The sequence below is a fragment of the Salmo salar genome, chromosome ssa01, assembly GCF_905237065.1.
Source record: "Salmo salar chromosome ssa01, Ssal_v3.1, whole genome shotgun sequence".
Classification (NCBI taxonomy): Eukaryota; Metazoa; Chordata; class Actinopteri; order Salmoniformes; family Salmonidae; genus Salmo; species Salmo salar.
In genome coordinates, this window is record NC_059442.1 from 83,112,241 (window position 1) to 83,132,840 (window position 20,600).

Consider the following 20,600-nt stretch of genomic DNA (forward strand, 5'->3'; position numbering starts at 1 on the left):
CCTTGACATTTAGAGACATTTTACAACAGGCTCTTGTAGTGCAGATCGTGACTTTCTGAATAAGGTGTGGAGTATTCCCCTGCCTACATTACATACTGTAGCCAATACGAGAAAATTGACTCCGTCCTACACACACACCCACTATACATCCCACTCACTAAGCCTATTCATACATGCATAGCTATAGAAACAACTGTAAAAGTTAAATAAAAATAAATAAACAGAGCTATTCAGTTGTAGTGTTTTGTACAATGTTCGATAAATACACTTGATTCTACGCCATTATACGGTATATGTTATGCATAAAATGTGTGCAGAATTTGTTAATTTACCTTGCCCGCAAGAGCACAATCTGTTGAAATCATTATTGTTGTGTATAGAGATGTGTGTTGTGTATAGAGATGTGTTGTGTATAGAGATGTGTGTATGTGCTTGTAGTGTGTACTGTAGTCATTCAGGCATGCAGGTGTTATGAATTATCTTTATGCAGAAGAGGCAAAGCGGAGGCAGTGGTGTGGGCAGTGTTCGAGAGAGGGAGAGAGAGAGGAGGCAGAGCCCTTTAAAATGGCAAGCAGCGCTATCCCTATGACATGTTTCCCTCTGCGCTCCACGCGTGGTATAGCCTCCAGACTGCGTGGGCTAGTGTGGGTGCAGTAGACGAGATTCGTATAAAACCCCTGATTCCAGAGTCTCATATTACCCGCGTCCGCCTCCCTCTGTGGTTGTTTGTTACTACGACTCCTTCCACCTACTCTGTGCTTTTCTTCAGTAGTATTTCTTCGGAAAGCTACCGTCACTAAAGAAATCTGGTCTATGGTTTTGGCTGAAGAAGATCCCACGATGTCTCGGACTGACGAGGTGCACCGTATAACGGAGAATGTCTATAAGGTAAGAAGAACACACATGCAGCTGTCCATTCATTCCCGCTTCAATAATTCCTCCCTCGATTATTGTTTTCCTAAAGTAGGTTGCTGTTGGATACGTTTTGAACTTTGTTTTAGGCACATAAATCAAGTTTGATTTGTTATATTCGAATATAGAGAGTGTGTATATGTGTATATATATATATATATGTATATGTGTGTATGTATATATATATATATATATATTACAATAGTCGAAACCATTAATAATGATAACGTCTTTGGCTTCTATGGTGTACCGGGGAAATATCCAATCTCACAATCTCCGTCCATAGAGGGTCTTATCACTGGTCCAAAATGATGCTATTTTTCTCAGCAGTGAGTGACACATTGCTCGCAGTGACGCCAACAGCCATAGGGACAAAAAACAAGTACCCCAGTCCAAGTTTAATTTGAACAAGTCATTTTACTTAAGGATGTGTAACAAAGTGACAGTTTGCCTCGAGGCAGACCAACCTGGTCTCAGAGCATTTCGTATTATTTTGTACGTAAATTGACACACTCCATTTACTATAATATGGTTCGTTTTGTATTAATTTGTGCACTCATTTCTTGTGATATGTATTGAATTACAATTTGTGTATGGTACGAATTTGCAACGAAAATATGTTACGAATTGGCAAAATGTACAATACATTACTAAATGAGCAAAACTTATGAAATGTTACTAATACCAGCTAGGTGGCTAGGTGCCTAACATAAGCTAGCTGGCTGGCTAAAGTTAGCTAGGCTATGGGGTTAGGGTTAAGGTTAGGATTAAGTTTAGGAGTTAGGTTAAAGGGTTAGGTTGTTGGGGAAGCGTTTGCTAAAAGGGTTAAGGTTAGGGGAAGGGTTAGCTAACATACTAAGTAGTTGCAAAGCAGCTAAAAGTAGTAAGTAGTTGCTAATTAGCAAAAATGCTAAAGTTGTCCGTGATGAGTTTCAAACTCTCAACCTTTGGGTTAGTAGATGTTTACGTTATACGTACAACCAACCACCCTACTTTGTTTTTGCCTTAAGTAACCATCTGTCTTATGTAACCATACAAAACTTAACATATCATACTAATTTCAGTGTGCCAGATTTACATTTACTATGTTACGTCTAGTCTATGAAACTAGGCTGGGCAGATAGGGACAGCTCAAATTGCATGGTATGACATATTGCGGACCAGCAGTTCTGCCAGCCCGCGGAAGAGGTTAATGGCTGAAACTTGCTGAAACTAAATAATGTTAAAGAAGGAAGTACACCTGACTGTCGTCTGTTACCTCATCTGAGTTTCAACCATTTAGTCATCTTCATAACAACAGCTATTCATATTCTATTCGTATGTTGCAGCCTATGGTCTAGGTAGGTAGCCTAGTGGTTAAGAGCCAAAAGGTTTCTGTTTCTAATCCACGAGCTGACAAGGTGAAATATCTGTCGATGTGCGGCAGGTAGCCTAGTGGTTAGAGCATTGGGCCAGTAACTGAAAGGTTGCTGGATCGAATCCCTGACCTGACAAGGTAAAAATCTGTCTTTCTGCCCCTGAACAAGGCAGTTAACCTACTCTTCCCCTGTAGACCATCATCGTAAATACGATTTTTTTCTTATTAACTGACTTGCCTAGTTAAATAAAAATGTGCACTTGAGCAAGGCACTTAACCATAATTGTTTCTGTATCAGAGCGTCTGCTAAATGACTAAAATGTTTCTAGGCTAGGTAGTATTTAAAAATCAGGTGAAGTGTATATTAAAATAAAAAACGAACAGCTCTGGTGTGGTTCACCCAATAAAGCCTAGCTGTTGGGAGACATCTGTTAGGGGAGTTATAGGAGTCTCCTGTGTTGAGGAGGGATGAGTGTGTGTTGCAGCGATCAGTGAGGAGGGATGGGTGGCACTCTTTCTGTAATTACCATGTGAGGGTGTTGTTCTTTGTCTCAGAGGAGAAGAACTTGGCTAAATAAACATGTGAGCAAATATAATACAATCCAGAATAGTAGTGTCATGTTACTCATGTTCTCTCCCTCTGTTATCTTAGCAAGGTGGCTTATTAGCAGTGCTTGACTTGGGCAGGAGCTCACCTGAACTGATTACCGGCACCTCATATTTTCTACTGTTTGAGGTCCTGCACCTCTTCTAGAATATTAGCTCAAAAGTATTGCAGAGTTACTGCACCTAAATATAAACAGTAGCGGCACTCCAAATTAGTATCGGCACCTATTTTAATTCAAGTCAAGCACTGCTAGGATGTAAGTACTCTAGTTGATCTGTCATGGCCAGCCGCTACCATGCAACACAGACCGCACTGAGCTGTACACTCATATACGTACTCTTCTTTTGAGCTTCATTTCTAACACCTAGACCCGACCCTCCACAAACCCCTGTAGGTAGACTTTAATGATCAGTGGTGGTGGAGAAGCAGCCTGATGCTGAGACCAGTGAGAGATGTGTTGGGGTTGTTCATGAATGGCCAGGGTGGGGCCATGGAGAGGAATACGAGGAGAGGTGGTAGTTTAATGAGAGAGAGAGAGCTTTGATGATGGAGTAGTCTAATGAGAGAGATAGCCTTGATGATGGAGTAGTCTAATGAGAGAGAGCCTTGATGATGGAGTAGTCTAATGAGAGAGATAGCCTTGATGATGGAGAAGATGGCAAGGCCATGAGGCGATCCTGTATTTGTATTTGTTATGGATACTCTTCGTGGGGTCCAGCAAAATTAAGGCAGTGTGTATGCAGTGTGTATGCATGTGTCTGTGCCAATGTTTGTGTTGCTTCACAGTCTCCTAAGTCCTTTTTTGTGGCACCTGACCACACGACTGAACAGTGGTCAAGGTGTGACAAAACTAGGGCCTGTAGGACCTGCCTTGTTGATAGTGTTGTTAACAAGGCAGAGCATTGCTTTATTATAGACAGATTTCTCCCCATCTTAGCTACTACTGCATCAATATGTTTTGACCATGACAGTTTGCAATCCAGTGTTACTCCAAGCAGTTTAGTCATCTCAACTTGCTCAGTTTCCACATTATTTATACAAAATTTAGTTGAGGTTTAGGGTTTAGGGAGTGTTTTGTTCCAAATACAATGCTTTTAGTTTTAGAAATATTTAGGGCTAACTTATTCCTTGCAACCCACTCTGAAACTAACTGCAGCTCTTTGTTGAGGGTTGCAGTCATTTCAGTCACTGTAGTAGCTGACGTGTATAGTGTTGAGTCATCCGCATACATAGAAACTCTGGCTTTACTCAAAGTCAGTGGCCGGTCGTTAGTAAAAAAGCAAGGAGCCTAAACAGCTACCCTGGGGAATTCCTGATTCTAACTGGATTATATTTGATAGGCTTCCATTAAAGAACCCTCTGTGTTCTGTTAGACAAGTAACTCTTTATCTACATTATAGCAGGGGGTGTAAAGCTATAACACACCATTTTTTTGAGCAGCAGACTATGATCAATAATGTCAAAAGCTGCACTGAAGTCTAACAACATCCTGTGATGTGGAATGAGAGGGACAGTCAGTCAGTCAGTGGGGGGATATTTTCCTGATCAGCAGGTTGCATCATTAAGGAGCCCAGCAGGAGAGGGAGAGATGGAGTGGTGGAGAAACGCAGAGGATAGGAGATTAGTAGCTGTCCTGGTAATTTGACCCACGGCTGGGGTCCTATTTTTGGGAGACGGATGCTACCTGGCGGGGGCTGTAAGTGTGTGTGCGTGTGTGTGTGTGTGTGTGTGTGTGTGTGTGTGTGTGCATGCATGCATACAGCTCTTAGGCTGGTAGAATGATGTGTGTTTCAGCAGGGGTTAATCTCTCTAAGGGCCTCTCTAAAGAAACACTTAGAGGTCTTGATTTGTTCATTAAACACCTGACCAGATGAGTGACAGCTTCTATTACATACCATACAACCAGGTCTGTTACTGAGGGTGTGTGTGAAGGAGATGCTAAATGTTTAAGCAATTATTTATTAAAGAGCAAGCGCTTTCAATCAGTATCACCTCATGCAGTTAATTAATTGGTCAATTGCATTTCAATTGTATCAGTTTTGCATGGCAGATCACATTACAGGTGTATCTAATTAACTAATTGCTCAATCCACATCATAACAGGTATGCTGAGAATGTTCTAGATCTCTCAAACTCAACTCTGGACATCAAAGCAAGTTCCACTGGAACTCAAAGCTTGTTCCTCTACTTGTTTTCATTGTTCCCTTCTAATATGGGACTGATTTAGACCTGGCACACCAGGTGTGTGCAATTCATTATCAGGTATAAAACCAGCAGGCGCTGACCTTATGGTAAGCGTTGAATACCACTGTTCTAGATAGTCCATGTCTGAAAGGTCAGCTGTTATTTTAGCACCTGATACTCCCAATTGTTTTATCTTGCTCAGGTTTTATCCTCAGTGCACTTTTCAAGCCTTTAAGTGCACAAGGCGATGGCTGGTCTTGTCACAGGGAGGAGGAGAAGAAGAAGAGCTGGATGCTTGCAGTGGAACCTCCTCAGAGGAGGAAGGGGGGGACCATCCTCAGTGAATTTCATAATATTTGAGAAACATTAAAGTTACCCTATTTAGATAAAACTATACTAAATATATTAATGTCACCAAATAATGTATTAAAACACATTATTTTGCAATGACGGTCTACAGTAGCCTCAACAGCACTCAGTAGCACCATGGTGTAGCCGGAGGACATCTAGTTTCCGTCACCCTCTGGGTACATTGACTTCAATTCAAAACCTAGGAGGTCCATAATTCTCACCCCCTTCCATAGACTTACACAGAAATTAAGACAACTTCCGGTGGATGTCCTCCAACCTATCAGAGCTCTCTTGCAACATGAACTGACATGTTGTCCACCCAATCAAAGGATCAGAGAATGAATCTAGTACTGAAAACACATATTGTGTTACTTTTTATTTATTGTGTTACTTTTTATTATGACTTTTTATTTTAGCTTACTTGGTAAATATTTTATTTTTATTGAACTGCACTGTTGTTTAAGGGCTTGCTTGTAAGTAAGCATTTCACTGTTAAGTCTACACTTGTATTCGGCGCGTGTGGCAAATAAAGTTTGATTTGATAAGCTACAGCTAGCTAGCACTGCAGTGCATAAAATGTGGTGTGTAGTTGACTCAAAGAGAAAGACAATAGTTGAACAGTTATGAACAAATTCATTTCTTCCAAAATGAAGGAGAAGCAAGAGAGCGAGAGCTAGCTAAGTGATCATGCTGTGTATGTGGCTGCTATGAAAATGAACTGTGTTTGCGCATGATCAGGGGTGTATTCATTCCAGCAATTCAGTTGAAAAACATTTCTCAAATGGAAGCAAACAGAACGAAACGGGATTAAACATACCTGAATATGTCCCATAGAAACTGTTGTTTGCAACTGTTGGACTAATGATTACACCCTAGAGCAGCTAGATGCAGGCAAGAGTGTGCAAGGCAGTGTGGAATGTGTCACTGTCACCTTGATTACTAAAAAATGCAATTCAGAGGCTAGGTTGTAGCAACCTCATGATGAGTATAGGGACCATTTGAGTATCATGTAATAGTCTAAACCTATCAATGTTACATTGAACTGGGTGCTTGGAATATGAATGACAGTCATCCAATATACTGTAATAGAAATAATACCATGCTCATAAAGAAAATGATCATCCGCCCTCATCTTAAATGGCACCGACCGCCACTGATGCTAGCAGATGGTGTAGTATTAACAAAGGGATTTATTTCATCAAGACAAGGTGTGAACATCACTCTGTTTGGGAGCTGAGGGGGGAAAATGCTTAGCCATAGCAGTAAATTGTGTGTCATCCCCTGAGAAGGGGGTATATTGGCAGCCTGTCTGTGACGGGGTGCAGTGTGGCAGTGCAGTCTCTCTGAAGACCTTGCTATGGCCTGGCAGCTGCTTGCTGAGTAATCTACAAGCTCGCTCAGACTCCAAGAAGACAAGACGCTGTCTGCAACATTGGGCTGTGCGACTCACACGCAGATGTGTGTGTGCATACGTGGGGGCAGTGTCTCACGACTATATGTGTGTGTGTATGCCTCTGCCTACATACTTGGCTTGGCCCTGAAAGGAGGACACCCCCACCTCCAGACAATCTGCTGTTTACACCTATTACAACCTCTGCGCACACACACACACACACACACACACACACACACACACACACACACACACACACACACACACACACACACACACACTTCAACATTGTGTAGGTGTGTCAGAGCTTAATCATCCTGGCTTGCTTGCTCAATTGATAGTCCAAGTGAGTATTTCTCTATTAAATTACATTTTAGCATTTGCCGCAGATCTGTGAAACACTTTTTTGCCTCGTGTTGAAATAAATGATATAGTTTCAATAGTGATATTTGACCGCTCCATCTCAGTGAGTTATTATTGTGAAACACGTCACTGAATATAATCAAAGCAAAGCTCATTATGTCTGACTATGGAAAATAATCATAAGGCTACATGTACTGTACATATACAGTTGAAGTCGGAAGTTTACATACACCTTAGCCAAATACATTTAAACTCAGTTTTTCACAATTCCTGACATTTAATCCGAGTAAAACTTCCCTGTCTTAGGTCAGTTAGGATCACCACTTTATTTTAAGAATGTTAAATGTCAGAATAGTAGCAGAGAGAATGATTTATTTTAGCTTGTATTTCTTTCATCACATTCCCAGTGGATCAGAAGATTTTGTAGACCTCCACAAGTCTGGTTCATCCTTGGGAGCAATTTCCAAACGCCTGAAGGTACCACGTTCATCTGTACAAACAATAGTACGCAAGTATAAACACCATGGGACCACGTAGCCGTCATACCGCTCAGGAAGGAGACGCATTCTGTCTCCTAGAGATGAACGTACTTTGGTGCAAAAAGTGCAAATGAATCCCAGAACAGCAAAGGACCTTGTGAAGATGCTGGAGGAAACAGGTACAAAAGTATCTATAGCCACAGTAAAACAAGTCCTATATCGACATAACCTGAAAGGCTGCTCAGCAAGAAGAAGCCACTTCTCCTAAACCGCCATAAAAAAGCCAGACTACAGTTTGCAACTGCACATGGGGACAAAGATTGTACTTTTTGGAGAAATGTCTTCTGGTCTGACGAAACAAAAATAGAACTGTTTGGCCATAATGACCATTGTTATGTTTGGAGGAAAAAGGGGGAAGCTTGCAAGCCGAGGAACACCATCCCAACCGTGAAGCACAGGGGTGGCAGCATCATGTTGTGGGGTTGCTTTGCTGCAGGAGGGACTGGTGCACTTCACAAAATAGATGGCATCATGAGGGAGGAAAATTATGTGGATATATTGAAGCAACATCTCAAGACATCAGTCAGGAAGATAAAGCTTGGTCGCAAATGAGTCTACTAAATAGACAATGACCCCAAGCATACTTCCAAAGTTGTGGCAAAATGGCTTAAGGACAACAAAGTCAAGGTATTGGAGTGGCCATCACAAAGCCCTGACCTCAAGCCCATAGAAAATTTGTGGGCAGAACTGAAAAAGCGTGTGTGAGCAAGGAGGCCTACAAACCTGACTCCGTTACACCAGTTCTGTCAGGAGGAATGGGCCAAAATTCACCCAACTTATTGTGGGAAGCTTGTGGAAGGCTACCCAAAACGTTTGACCCAAGATAAACAATTTAAAGGCAACGCTACCAAATACTAATTGAGTGTATGTAAACTTCTGACCCACTGGGAATGTGATGAAAGAAATAAAAGCTGAAATAAATCATTCTCTCTACTATTATTCTGACTTTTAACATTCTTAAAATAAAGTGGTGATCCTAACTGACCTAAGACGGAATTGTTACTCGGATTAAATGTCAGGAATTGTGAAAAACGTTTAAATGTATTTGGCAAAGGTGTATGTAAACTTCCGACTTCAACTGTATGTACTGTTACACACACACTTATCACATAGTTTTCCATACATAAGTTAAGGCCATGCAACCTGAGTTGAAACCTGAGTGAGGTGCACATGTACAGTACATAAACAGATTCATGTGCCATATATTTATGTGGTGGACACTTGATATGGTCACATGATATTGTTGTGGTATGTCACAAAATCATGTTACGACCACACATAACAATATTCATTTTATATATCAATATCTTGCTAAGTCTTGCTAAGTGGATGGATCTCTACAGAAGGTGTAAATGGTACAGCCAAATGGTTACTTGCAGAGTAGCAATATCAGAAATTGATAGTTTGAATATAAGTAAAATATTATAAAGTATGTACAAGAACAACATCAATAACAATGTCAGTGATAGACAAGGTAGTTATATGCATACAATCAGGGGTAAAGTGGTGGAGCAGCAGGATCAAAACAAAAAAATAGTAGCAGAAACGTATGGAAACTTAAATGCATTGAATAAATAAAGATCTTTAGGGTTACGGTATATTTTGGAGTGTTATACATTTTCATAAACAATGTATGTTAGGAGAGAGTCATTTGAATAGTTTACTGCAGCGCCCCTAGTCCCACTCAACATGCCTCAGATACCTCTTTTGTCCCACCTCCCACACATGCGGTGACTTCACCCAGCATAACTAGTGCGTCCAGAGATGCAATCTGTCATATAGGCACTCAATGCCTACAGTTACCTACACTGTACCCGCACCCTACCATACCCCTGTCTGTACATTATGCCCTGAATCTATCCTACCACGCACAGAAATCTGCTCCTTTTATTCTCTGTCCCCAACGCACTAGACGACCAGTTTTGATAGCCCTTAGCCGTACCCTCATCCTACTCCTCCTCTGTTCCTCGGGTGATGTGGAGGTTAACCCAGGCCCTGCGTGTCCCCATGTGCTCTCTTTTGTTGACTTCTGTAACCATGAAAGCCTTGGTTTCATGCATGTTAACATCAGAAGCCTCCTCCCTAAGTTTGTTTTACTCACTGCTTTAGCACACTCCGCCAACCCTGATGTCCTTGCGTGTCTGAATCCTGGCTTTGGAAGGCCACCAAAATTTCTGAGATTTCCATCCCCAACTACAACATTTTCCATCAAGATAGAACTGCCAAATGGGGAGGAGTTGCACTCTACTGTATAGACAGCTTGCAAAGTTCTGTCATACTTTCCAGGTCTGTGCACAAACAGTACGAGCTTCTAATTGTTTTTATGAATCTCTCCAGAAATAAGTCTCTCACTGTTGCCACTTGTTATAGACCCCCCTCAGCTCCCAGCTGTGCCCTGGACACCATATGTGAATTGATTGCCCCTCATCTATCTTCTGGTTTCGTTCTGTTAGGTGACCTAAACTGGAATATGCTTAATATGCCCTCATTCTCACACAAATTATCAAGGAACCCACCAGGTACAACCCTAAATCCGTAAACATGGGCACCCTTATAGATATTATCCTGACCAACCTGCCCTCTAAATACACCACTGCTGTCTTCAATCAGGATCTCAGCGATCACTGCCTCATTGTCTGCATCCGCTATGGATCCGCGATCAAACGGCCACCCCTCATCACTGTCAACGCTCCCTAAAAATACTTCTGCGAGCAGGCCTTTCTAATCGACCTGGCTCGGGTATCCTGAAGGATCTTGACCTCATCCCGTCAGTAGAGGATGCCTGGTCGTTCTTTAAAAGTAATTTCCTCACCATCTTAAATAAGCATGCCCCTTTCAAAAAATGTAGAACTAAGAACAGATATAGCCCTTGGTTCACTCGAGACCTGACTGCACTCGACCAGCACAAAAACATCCTGTGGCGGACATATTCGTCGCCAGACCCTCTGGCTCCAGGTTATCTATAGGTCTTTGCTAGGTAAAGCTCCACCTTATCTCAGCTCACTGGTCACGATAACAACACCCACCCGTAGCACGCTCTCCAGCAGGTATATCTCACTGGTCATCCCCAAATCCAACACCTCATTTGCTGCCTTTCCTTCCAGTTCTCGGCTGCCAATGACTGGAACGAATTGCAAAAATCGCTGAAGTTGGAGACTTATATCTCCCTCACTAACTTTAAACATCAGCTATCTGAGCAGCTAACCGATCACTGCAGCTGTACACAGCCCATCTGTAAATAGCCCATCCAATCTACCTACCTCATCCCCTTATTGTTTTTATTTACTTTTTGCTCTTTTGCACACCAGTTTTTCTACTTGCACATCATCATCTGCACATCTATCTCTCCATTGTTAATTTGCTAAATTGTAATTGCTTCGCTACTATGGCTATTTATTGCCTTACCTCCTCACGCCATTTGCACACACTGTATATAGACTTTTTTCTATTGTGTTATTGACTGTAAGTTTCTTTATTCCATGTGTAACTCTGTGTTGTTGTTTGTGTCGCACTGCTTTGCTTTATCTTGGCCAGGTCGCACTTGTAAATGAGAACTTGTTCTCAACTGGCCTACCTAGTTAAATAAAGGTGAAAAAAATATATACAAAAAATAGAGGCAGTGCAGATAGTACTGATGGCTGATCCGTCTGAACCACACATGAACAAGGGAATCTATAATCAGGGAGAGCCTGTTTCTGTCCTGCCCTTGACTTTGGTGCAGGGCATATGATGTCCATAGCAAAACTCCCTGATCTTCTCAAAAAGATAAGTTTGTCTAGTCCAGGTGGTGCTTGTACAGGCTGACCATCTATGAGAGGAAGTATGTCAGCATTACATTTTACATTATAGTCATTTAGCTGACGCTCTTATCCAGAGCAACTTACAGTAGTGAGTGCATACATTTCTTTTATGTACTGGCCCCCCGTGGGAATCGAACCCACACCCCTGGCGTTGCACACACCATGCTGGCGTTGCAAACACCATGCTCTACCAACTGAGCCACAGGGAAGCCAGCATTGCAAAGCAGCTGAAACCTGGTCCCGACAGTCCGAACGATCCTTGGCGACAACAACACCAGGCTCCAGAGCATCGAAGCTGTAAAACAGGAAATAACAACAACAACAAACAATCTGAAGACATTACAACCTTGCACAACATCAATTCACCTCCCAAGTTTAGATAATAAGAATAACCCCATACAATGCAATGAAAATGATATTCACCTGAAGTACTGGTACTGCTTGATCTGTGGCAGCTGCCTGAAGTACGGAGTCAGGTGTTGTTGCCAGCCATAGCTTTCCACCAGCACCAGCTGTGGGATGTTGACCCTGTCACAGTGCTGTCCTTCACAACACCACCAATCTCAGACAAAGTGTTCATTCTGGTCTGTCTAAAGCGCTGCTTGATGAGGCCTGAGCACCAGTCGAGGGCAAACTTGGTGTGACCTGTGATCAGGAAATGAAGGTTCAGACTGTGGTGGAGCTTGTGCAGGGTCCGCCAGGCACAATACCAGAGCACAAACTTGTTCTTGTTTTGGCCACTGCAGTTATCACAATTCAGGTCCACACGTGTTTCCCCAGTTGGTGAAGAAATGGTGCATGTAACTGATGACTGCATTGCTGCCTTTGCTTGCAGCTCTCTTTTTGATGGGAGGCATTAGACGGTTCTCCTTGTATGACTGGTGGAGGAGAGTCAGGCATGTTCTACTGATGCTGAAGACAAATTCCAGATACAAATATTTTTATACAATAGATGGTCTCTCAGAATGCCATTTCACATCACTACACCCAGTACACCCATACACGTAATGTTAGCTAGCTAGCCAGCCATCTAACGTCAGCTGGCTAGCGAACAGCAAGCTTTAACTAGCAATACCAACCGATTGTCATAGCTACCTAAAGTTAACCAAATAGGTTCAATGTTAGCTAGCTAACATTAGGCTATAACTAGCAATGCGAAATGGCATTCTGAGAAAACATCACTAACGTTACACACACTTTGTAAACGTAAATGAATGTTAGCTAGCAAGCCAGCTATCTAACCTCAGCTAGCTAACAGAAAGTTTTAAATTGGGGTCATTTGTTTAGACATGTAACGTTAATGTTAGCTAGCTAAAAAATGAACTATAATCCCAATCACTAGAGTAACGTTACTAGCAATACAAACCGATTGTCATTGCTAAAGTTAACCAAGTAAGTTAGGTTCAATGTTAACGTTAGCTAGCAAGCCAGCGATCAAACTCCAGCTGGCTAACTAACAGCAAGCCTTAACTTGCAATGAAAACAACCTTCTGACAAAAGCTTCTCGGCAGACTGCAACCCCTTTCATTAAATGAGATGTCCTGTGTCCTTTCCGTTTAGTTTGCACAGCTTGTTTGGCCCGTTGTGTTCCACTGACCAAAAAATTCGGTCAACTTCTTCCATGACAACAACACTGTTGATCGCCGTTTCTTCCCCATCATCGTCATTTCGAAGACTTCAATGAAAATGTTTTTACCTAAATCAGGGATTTCCTCATCGTCTGATTCATTTTCAGACTCAGAGAGCGTCAGCATGGCACCATGTTCCTCCAGAAAGTAGTCCATCACAACTTTTTCCCACTGACCTTTGTCGATAGCACCTGATAAATTCAGGGCAGCAATGTTATTGAGAGCAGTAGCAACATATTTGCAGTTCTCCATGGCTAACGTTATATCTTTAAAAAAACTGCAGTAGAAAGGAATATCTACGCATAACGAGCAGCTAATTTTATAGACACAAGATGCTACACCGCAGACCATCTGAAACTCATCTCTCGGCATGTCCAGTACACTCATTAACTCAGATAATTAATCCACCTGACAGGTGTGGCATATCAAGAAGCTGATTAAATAGCATGATCATTACACAGGTGCACCTTGTTCTGGGGACAATAAAAGGCCACTCTAAAATGGGAAGTTTTGTCACACAACACAATTCCACAGATGTCTCAAGTTTTGAGGGAGCGTGCAATTGGCATGCTTACTGCAGGAATGTCCACCAGAACTGTTGCCAGAGCATCTAATGCTAATTTCTCTACCATAAAGTGCCTCCAACAATGTTTTAGAGTATTTGGCAGTACGTCCAACCTGCCTCACAATCACAAACCATGTGTATGGACGTCATGTGGATGACAGGTTTGCTGATGTCAATGTTGTGAACAGAGTGCCCCAGGTTGGGTTATGGTATGGGCAGGCATAAGCTACGTACAACAAACACAATTACATTTTATTGATGGTGCACGGGCCCATGTCGCAAGGATCTGTACACAATTCCTAGAATCTGAAAATGTCCCAGTTCTTCCATGGCTTGCATAGTCATCAGAGATGTCACTCAATGAGCATGTTTGGGATGCTCTGGATCAATGTGTACGACAGCGTGTTCCAGTTCCCGCCAATATCCAGAAACTTTGCACGGTCATTGAAGAGGAGAGGGACAACATTCCACAGGCCACAATCAACAGCCTGATCAACACTATGTGAAGGAGATGTGTCGCACTGCATGAGGCAAATGGTGGTCACACCAGACACTGACTGGTTTTCTGATCCACATCCCTGCTTTAAAAAAAAAGTTATTTGTGACCAACAGATGCATATCTGTATTCCCAGTCATGTGAAATCCATAGATTAGGGCCTAATTCATTAATTTGAATTGACTGATTTTCCATATATGAACTGTAACTCAGTAAAATCTTTGCGTTTATATTTTTGTTCTGTACACATTAAGAAATGTATTATGATCATAAGACAAATTACCATCATCACTGAATAACTGTTTGACAATATAATGTACTTTAAGATTTCTGACAGTGTTGTTTTTTTGCTTGCCCGCCATTATTGCTGGCTAGGCTAGACCTTACTTATAGGGAGATGGCAAAGACATATTCTGATTGGTCCATCTGTATTTGTTTAGATTTGTAGATAGAACCCCATCGCGCCATGTTCAAATGGGTTTATGCAGATAGAACTTTCTATTGTAAAATGTTTTCTCACTTTTATGAGGATTAATTACCCGACGCATGAAAAAAAATCACGACCGGCTGATTGAAACATGAAATGCCAGTACAATTTTATAAATGCGACAGACAATTTGTTTGTTCGACATGGTGGGATCTTTTTGTGTCTGTAAAATTAACTGTGAGATATGGTGGTGGAAATTCCTTTATGCGCATATATTGATATAATAACCATCATAGGGAAGTAAACTTGGAGTCAAGCGATGATATGTTATTTGGTCGTCCCACTACGACTCAGGAAATCATGCTGTTTATTTGACTACAGATGAAATAAGTTATAAACTTCACAGGGTGGTGAAAGTGCAAGGTGATGAGCATGATGCTTCTTTCCTATAAATATCGAGGGTCTTATTCTGTTGACATGACGATCGATGCTTGGCGGCCGTTTGACAAATATCATAATGTGTGTGTGTGTGTGTGTGTGTGTGTGTGTGTGTGTGTGTGTGTGTGTGTGTGTGTGTGTGTGTGTGTGTGTGTGTGTGTGTGTGTGTGTGTGTGTGTGTGTGTGTGTGTGTGTTTGTGTCTGGTTCAGGCCTGTATGTATTTTTTGCACAGCCCACCATGCGAGTAGTGTTAGGGGAGGAATGTTAGGTATCAAGGTGGGTCTGGTTTTAGGTGGGCAGTGATAGCATTACATGGACTGGTGCATGAATGGTGGAGCCTGCATGTTCTCCCTTCCATCTCATCTCTACTGAGCTGTCAGTAAAGGTTAAATATGCTAATTAATCAAAGGCATTGACAATGTTAAAAGTTTTCTAATCTATACTGTTATAATCAGAGGCATTATCAATGTTGAAAAGTCTGCTAGTCAATAGTGTTATGATGATCACAGCAATAAATCAAACAAGATCTGTTGATCGTAGAGACTGAAAGATTGATTTCAATAATACATTATCTGACTTGACACTTTATCTTCATTTATTGAAGAGATTTTTATCTTAAGTTTAAGAACCAAACAGGTGGTATCTTAGTATCATGCATTAGTTTCTAGTGTATGTGTGTGTGTGTGTGTAGCCTATGTATCTGAAGGGCACTCAGTTGATGAAAGCGTCTGTCTAAATCAAATGCGGCATTGTTCTCAAACCTCTTATTGACAGATGGGGCCCATTAAAGAGCCACACCAATGTTATAAAGTGTCTCTCTTATAAATCGTCTCCTAAGCGCACAGCTCAAGGCAGTGTGTGTGTGGCTGAGATGTAACACTCACCCCTCTTAATCACCCTCAACCCTCATTATCACCCTTTATCACCCTCACCCCCCTTTATCACCCTCACATCCCTCTTTATCACCCTCACATCCCTCTTTATCACCCTCACATCCCTCTTTATCACCTTCACCCCCCTTTATCACCCTCACATCCCTCTTTATCACCCTCACCCCCCTTTATCACCCTCACGTCCCTCTTTATCACCTTCACCCCCCTTTATCACCCTCACATCCCTCTTTATCACCCTCACATCCCTCTTTATCACCTCCCCCCCTTTATCACCCTCACATCCCTCTTTATCACCCTCACCCCCCTTTATCACCCTCACATCCCTCTTTATCACCTTCACCCCCCTTTATCACCCTCACATCCCTCTTTATCACCTTCACCCCCCTTTATCACCCTCACCCCTCTTTATCTTTGGAGAGCTCTTCTCACTCTTTGTTGAACATACCACTGTAAATATTGCTCATGGTAAGCACAGGCAGACTTTACACAGGCTTCACTGGACACTACAACTACGCCTTTAAAATAGTTGTTGATAACAATAACACTGGTCCATTGGCAGAGGGATTTGTTTTCTGAGAAAGCTCCTGTCAGAAATCAGTTGGGGGTAGGGACTAATGTACGGCTTACTGAGATGTTCACACTTCAAATGTACAGAGTGGTTTAAATACCTATTTCCTGTTGACATTACTCACTACCCCCCACTGATGTCTGAAAGTATCTTTCTCAAAAAACAATAATTTTGGTGGTGGACATGTGTTTTCAATAAGGCGGTAGCCTCCATATCTTTTGGAGTATTCACTGTAAAAACCTTTGTTGTTGTTCCATGGTGTTCAAAGGTGTGGAGATCTATTGTGGTGTCTAGACATTTTAGGCAGGTGTGAGTTATCACTTATATGGTACACTGCAGAGACAATGTCAGTAAAGACCTGTCCTCTAAATGATGGATGGTGTGTGGGTGGTGTGCCCGTGTGTGTCTCAACCCAGACATAGACTGCAACAGCTGTTGACCGAGTATCAGTCCTCTGCAGGTGAGATACAGTACAGCTGTTAGGGAGGGGATAGAGGGATGCAGCAGATAGAGGGATGAAAGGAGGAGAGAACGCCTGCTCTCTCGCTCTTGGCATCCTCCTCATAGCCAAATTAATGTTCTGCCCGCTCAAAGTAACACAAAGTTCTATCAGTGTCCGCTCGCTAGGATGACATCATATTTCCTACCACAGCAGCAACAATTACATTCGCCTGTGTCTCTGTCCCAAATGGCACCCTATTCTCTACATAGTGCCCTTTTGACCAGGGCCAATAGGGCTCTGTTCAAAAGTAGTGTACTATATAGGGAATAGGCTGCCATTTGGGATGGAGACAGTGACTCAGCAGCAGAGGCGGCACGGCGGCCATATTAATTAATCCAAGGTCATTCTGGGTGAATTCTCTGCTCTCTGATCCCATGTTAATGCTACAGTACTTAACAGAGTGTTCCAGTTCTATTAAGACTAGAGGATTATCTCCATGCAGTGTTATTGTTACAAACCAGGGATTTATCTTAGATTAGTCACAGCACTTCACTTCTTTTTTCTTTGTCTCAACTACGGTAGGAGCTAGCTACAGAGATTCTTTGGCAGCCATGTTTGGTGATACTTGTCATCATCATCATCATACTCACTGTGTGTGTGCGTGCACATGTACTGTTGTATAGCTGTCAGAAGATTGAAAGATCAGGGAAAGAGGTGATTGGTAGTGAAAGAGGGGAGTGGTAGGGAAAGAGGTGATTGGTAGTGAAAGAGGGGAGTGGTAGGGAAAGAGGGGAGAGGTAGTAAAAGAGGGGAGAGGTAGTAAAAGAGGGGAGAGGTAGGGAAAGAGGGGAGAGGTAGTGAAAGAGGGGAGAGGTAGTAAAAGAGGGGAGAGGTAGGGAAAGAGGGGAGAGGTAGGGAAAGAGGTGATTGGTAGTGAAAGAGGGGAGTGGTAGGGAAAGAGGGGAGAGGTAGTAAAAGAGGGGAGAGGTAGTAAAAGAGGGGAGAGGTAGGGAAAGAGGGGAGAGGTAGGGAAAGAGGGGAGAGGTAGTGAAAGAGGGGAGAGGTAGTAAAAGAGGGGAGAGGTAGGGAAAGAGGGGAGAGGTAGTGAAAGAGGGGAGAGGTAGGGAAAGAGGGGAGAGGTAGGGAAAGAGGGGAGAGGTAGGGAAAGAGGGGAGAGGTAGTGAAAGAGGGGAGAGGTAGTGAAAGAGGGGAGAGGTAGGGAAAGAGGGGAGAGGTAGTGAAAGAGGGGAGAGGTAGTGAAAGAGGGGAGAGGTAAGGAAAGAGGGGAGAGGTAGGGAAAGAGGGGAGAGGTAGGGAAAGAGGGGAGAGGTAGTGAAAGAGGGGAGATGTAGCAACTTGAGGCAGCACTCTATGCATCTGCTGTGAATATGGTTTTGCAGTACTGTTAGCTGTTGTTTTGTCAGTTATTATCTAACCAGAGTTAAGTGGGACTGGAGAGGAGAGGCGGGTGGGTGTTTTCTGGGGAAGGGGGTTGGCAGGGGATGAGAGGAAAGTTACTGGGACAGCTCTCAGAAGAGGGGGAGGGAGTGGGGGAGGGAGTGGGGGGATAGAGGAGCGAGTCAGAGAACACGGGGGGGGGGGGCAGAGAGAGATTTTCTATCCCTCCATCTTATTTGAAATTACAGTGTGGGTTCTGATTCTAATTAGAGGGAGAGAGAAACATGACTGGGGAAGAAAGAACATTGTGTGTGTGTATATTATTGCCTGGAGAAATGCCTCCCTCCTGCAGGTAGCTTTTAGGGTGACATTTAATCTCAGATCTGAGAGGGAAGGGGAGAGAGGGAGATTGAGAGAGGGGGAGAGGAGGGGGTTGTTTCTATGTGATGGAACAGTTATCTGATCCTTGTAATGTAACTTCTTCTTGCACTCTGTTAGGGTACCTCCACTCTCTCTCTCCCCATCTATCCTCTCTCTCTCTCTCTCTCTCTCCCCATCTCTCTCTCTCCCCATCTCTATCTCACTCTATCTGGGGCGGCAGGTAGCCTAGTGCTTAGAGCGTTGGACTACTAACTGAAAGGTTGCTAGATCGAATTCCCGAGGTGACAAGGTAAACATCTGTTGTTCTGCCCCCGAACAAGGCAGTTAACCCACTGTTCCTAGGCCATCATTGAAAATAAGAATTTGTTCTTAACTGACTTGCCTATTTAAATAAAGGTGAAATAAAATAATCTCTCCCTGTCTCTCTCTCTCCCTGACTATGTTAAATGCACATGATGAATTAGTCAGCTTCCTAATGAAACATTGACCGTAGGCTGATTTTGATCCAGCAATCCATCACTCAACAACAACCTGTGTGTGGGTGAATGAATAGATTGATGGATGTGAGGAGTGGTGGGTACCACCTTCAAGTGTGTGAGCGTGAATAGATGGAAGGAGGTGATGGATGTGAGGAAGAGGGGAGGATTCCACATCCAATTGCGGTGCGTAGCAATCGGAAGGGATGATTATCACCACACACGCCAGAGGAGACTCCCTCCTCTCCCCCTCCCGTCGCTTCAGGTTTCCAGTGGTACGAGCCAAACGTGTGGAATCGAAACGAGGTGCCCTTTTGTGGGGGGAATTCCGACATTTCGAAATATGGCTGCGTAAGTGCCTCTTCTCCTCCCGTCCCCTCCCTTCTCCGTTTCTCTCCTCTCTCTGACTGGAGTGGGTTTCACCATGTGTGTGTTAGAGGGGGTGATGCCTCTCTCTCTCTCTCTCTCTGCTGGCTTGCCTGAGCACAGATAACAGCTCATCTGAAAGGGAAATGGGCTGCACACACACACACACACACACACACACACACACACACACACACACACACACACACACACACACACACACACACACACACACACATTGGCAGTGCTGAAATGCCCTCCCTTCAGGACACTCAGGCATGACAGTTTTAGCCCAATCATTGACACACAGAGGCGGGGCAGAGGCATGTAATGGCCATCTTTTAGAGGAGCTGGAGGGACGGGGGATAACACCATGGGACCATAGTAATAGGTAGTGACTGTAGGAATGGAAGAATAGCTGGATTTCTGTGCTGCATGGGTGTATTTCTAATGCGGTTTCTATATTGCTTTTGGCAATGACGTTCAACATCAGTGCTCATTCAAATAATTCAGAGCTGTCATTGTGTCAAGGTCGTGTGTGTGTGTGTGTGTGTGTGTGTGTGTGTGTGTGTGTGTGTGTGTGTGTGTGTGTGTGTGTGTGTGTGTGTGTGTGTGTGTGTGTGTGTGCACTTATCCATGCGGTACAGTATGATTTAAAATGACATGCGGTACTAGTAAATTGCGTTTGTATGTGTGAGTAATGTGTTTGTGGTATAGCTGACATATTTCTCTGGTGTACTGTATACTGTATGTAAGGACAGTGTTGGGGGAGACATATAGAACATAGTAATAATATTATGTATGAGACAAAAAGAGGACATTGAGAAAAGGGGATTTACATTGTCTTTTCAAACAGCTCTTACACTAAAAGGGCATTATCATAATTTTCTCAATGTCACAGTATTGATCCAACCTTAGTGTGGAAATATATATAAAACACAGGCAAATCATGTTTTTGACTGCAATAGTCCTTTAAATGTTGACTTTTGTACTGTAACAGTGCATTCAGAAAGTA

At 42.9% G+C, this 20,600-nt stretch overlaps 1 protein-coding gene across 4 annotated transcripts in view; it reads left to right on the plus strand.

Annotated features, from left to right (window-relative positions):
* The first annotated feature begins 513 nt into the window (after positions 1-513).
* baiap2b (BAR/IMD domain containing adaptor protein 2b) overlaps positions 514-20,600 on the plus strand; it is a 143,919-nt gene continuing 123,832 nt past the window's right edge. For 3 of the 4 annotated variants that reach the window (XM_045723385.1, XM_045723386.1, XM_045723394.1), the window contains exon 1: positions 514-888. In XM_045723385.1, coding sequence (XP_045579341.1) covers positions 814-888 — 75 coding nt within the window. In that variant the 5' untranslated portion in view covers positions 514-813. The remainder of the gene's footprint in view (positions 889-20,600) is intronic. The other variant, XM_045723389.1, reaches the window with a different exon arrangement.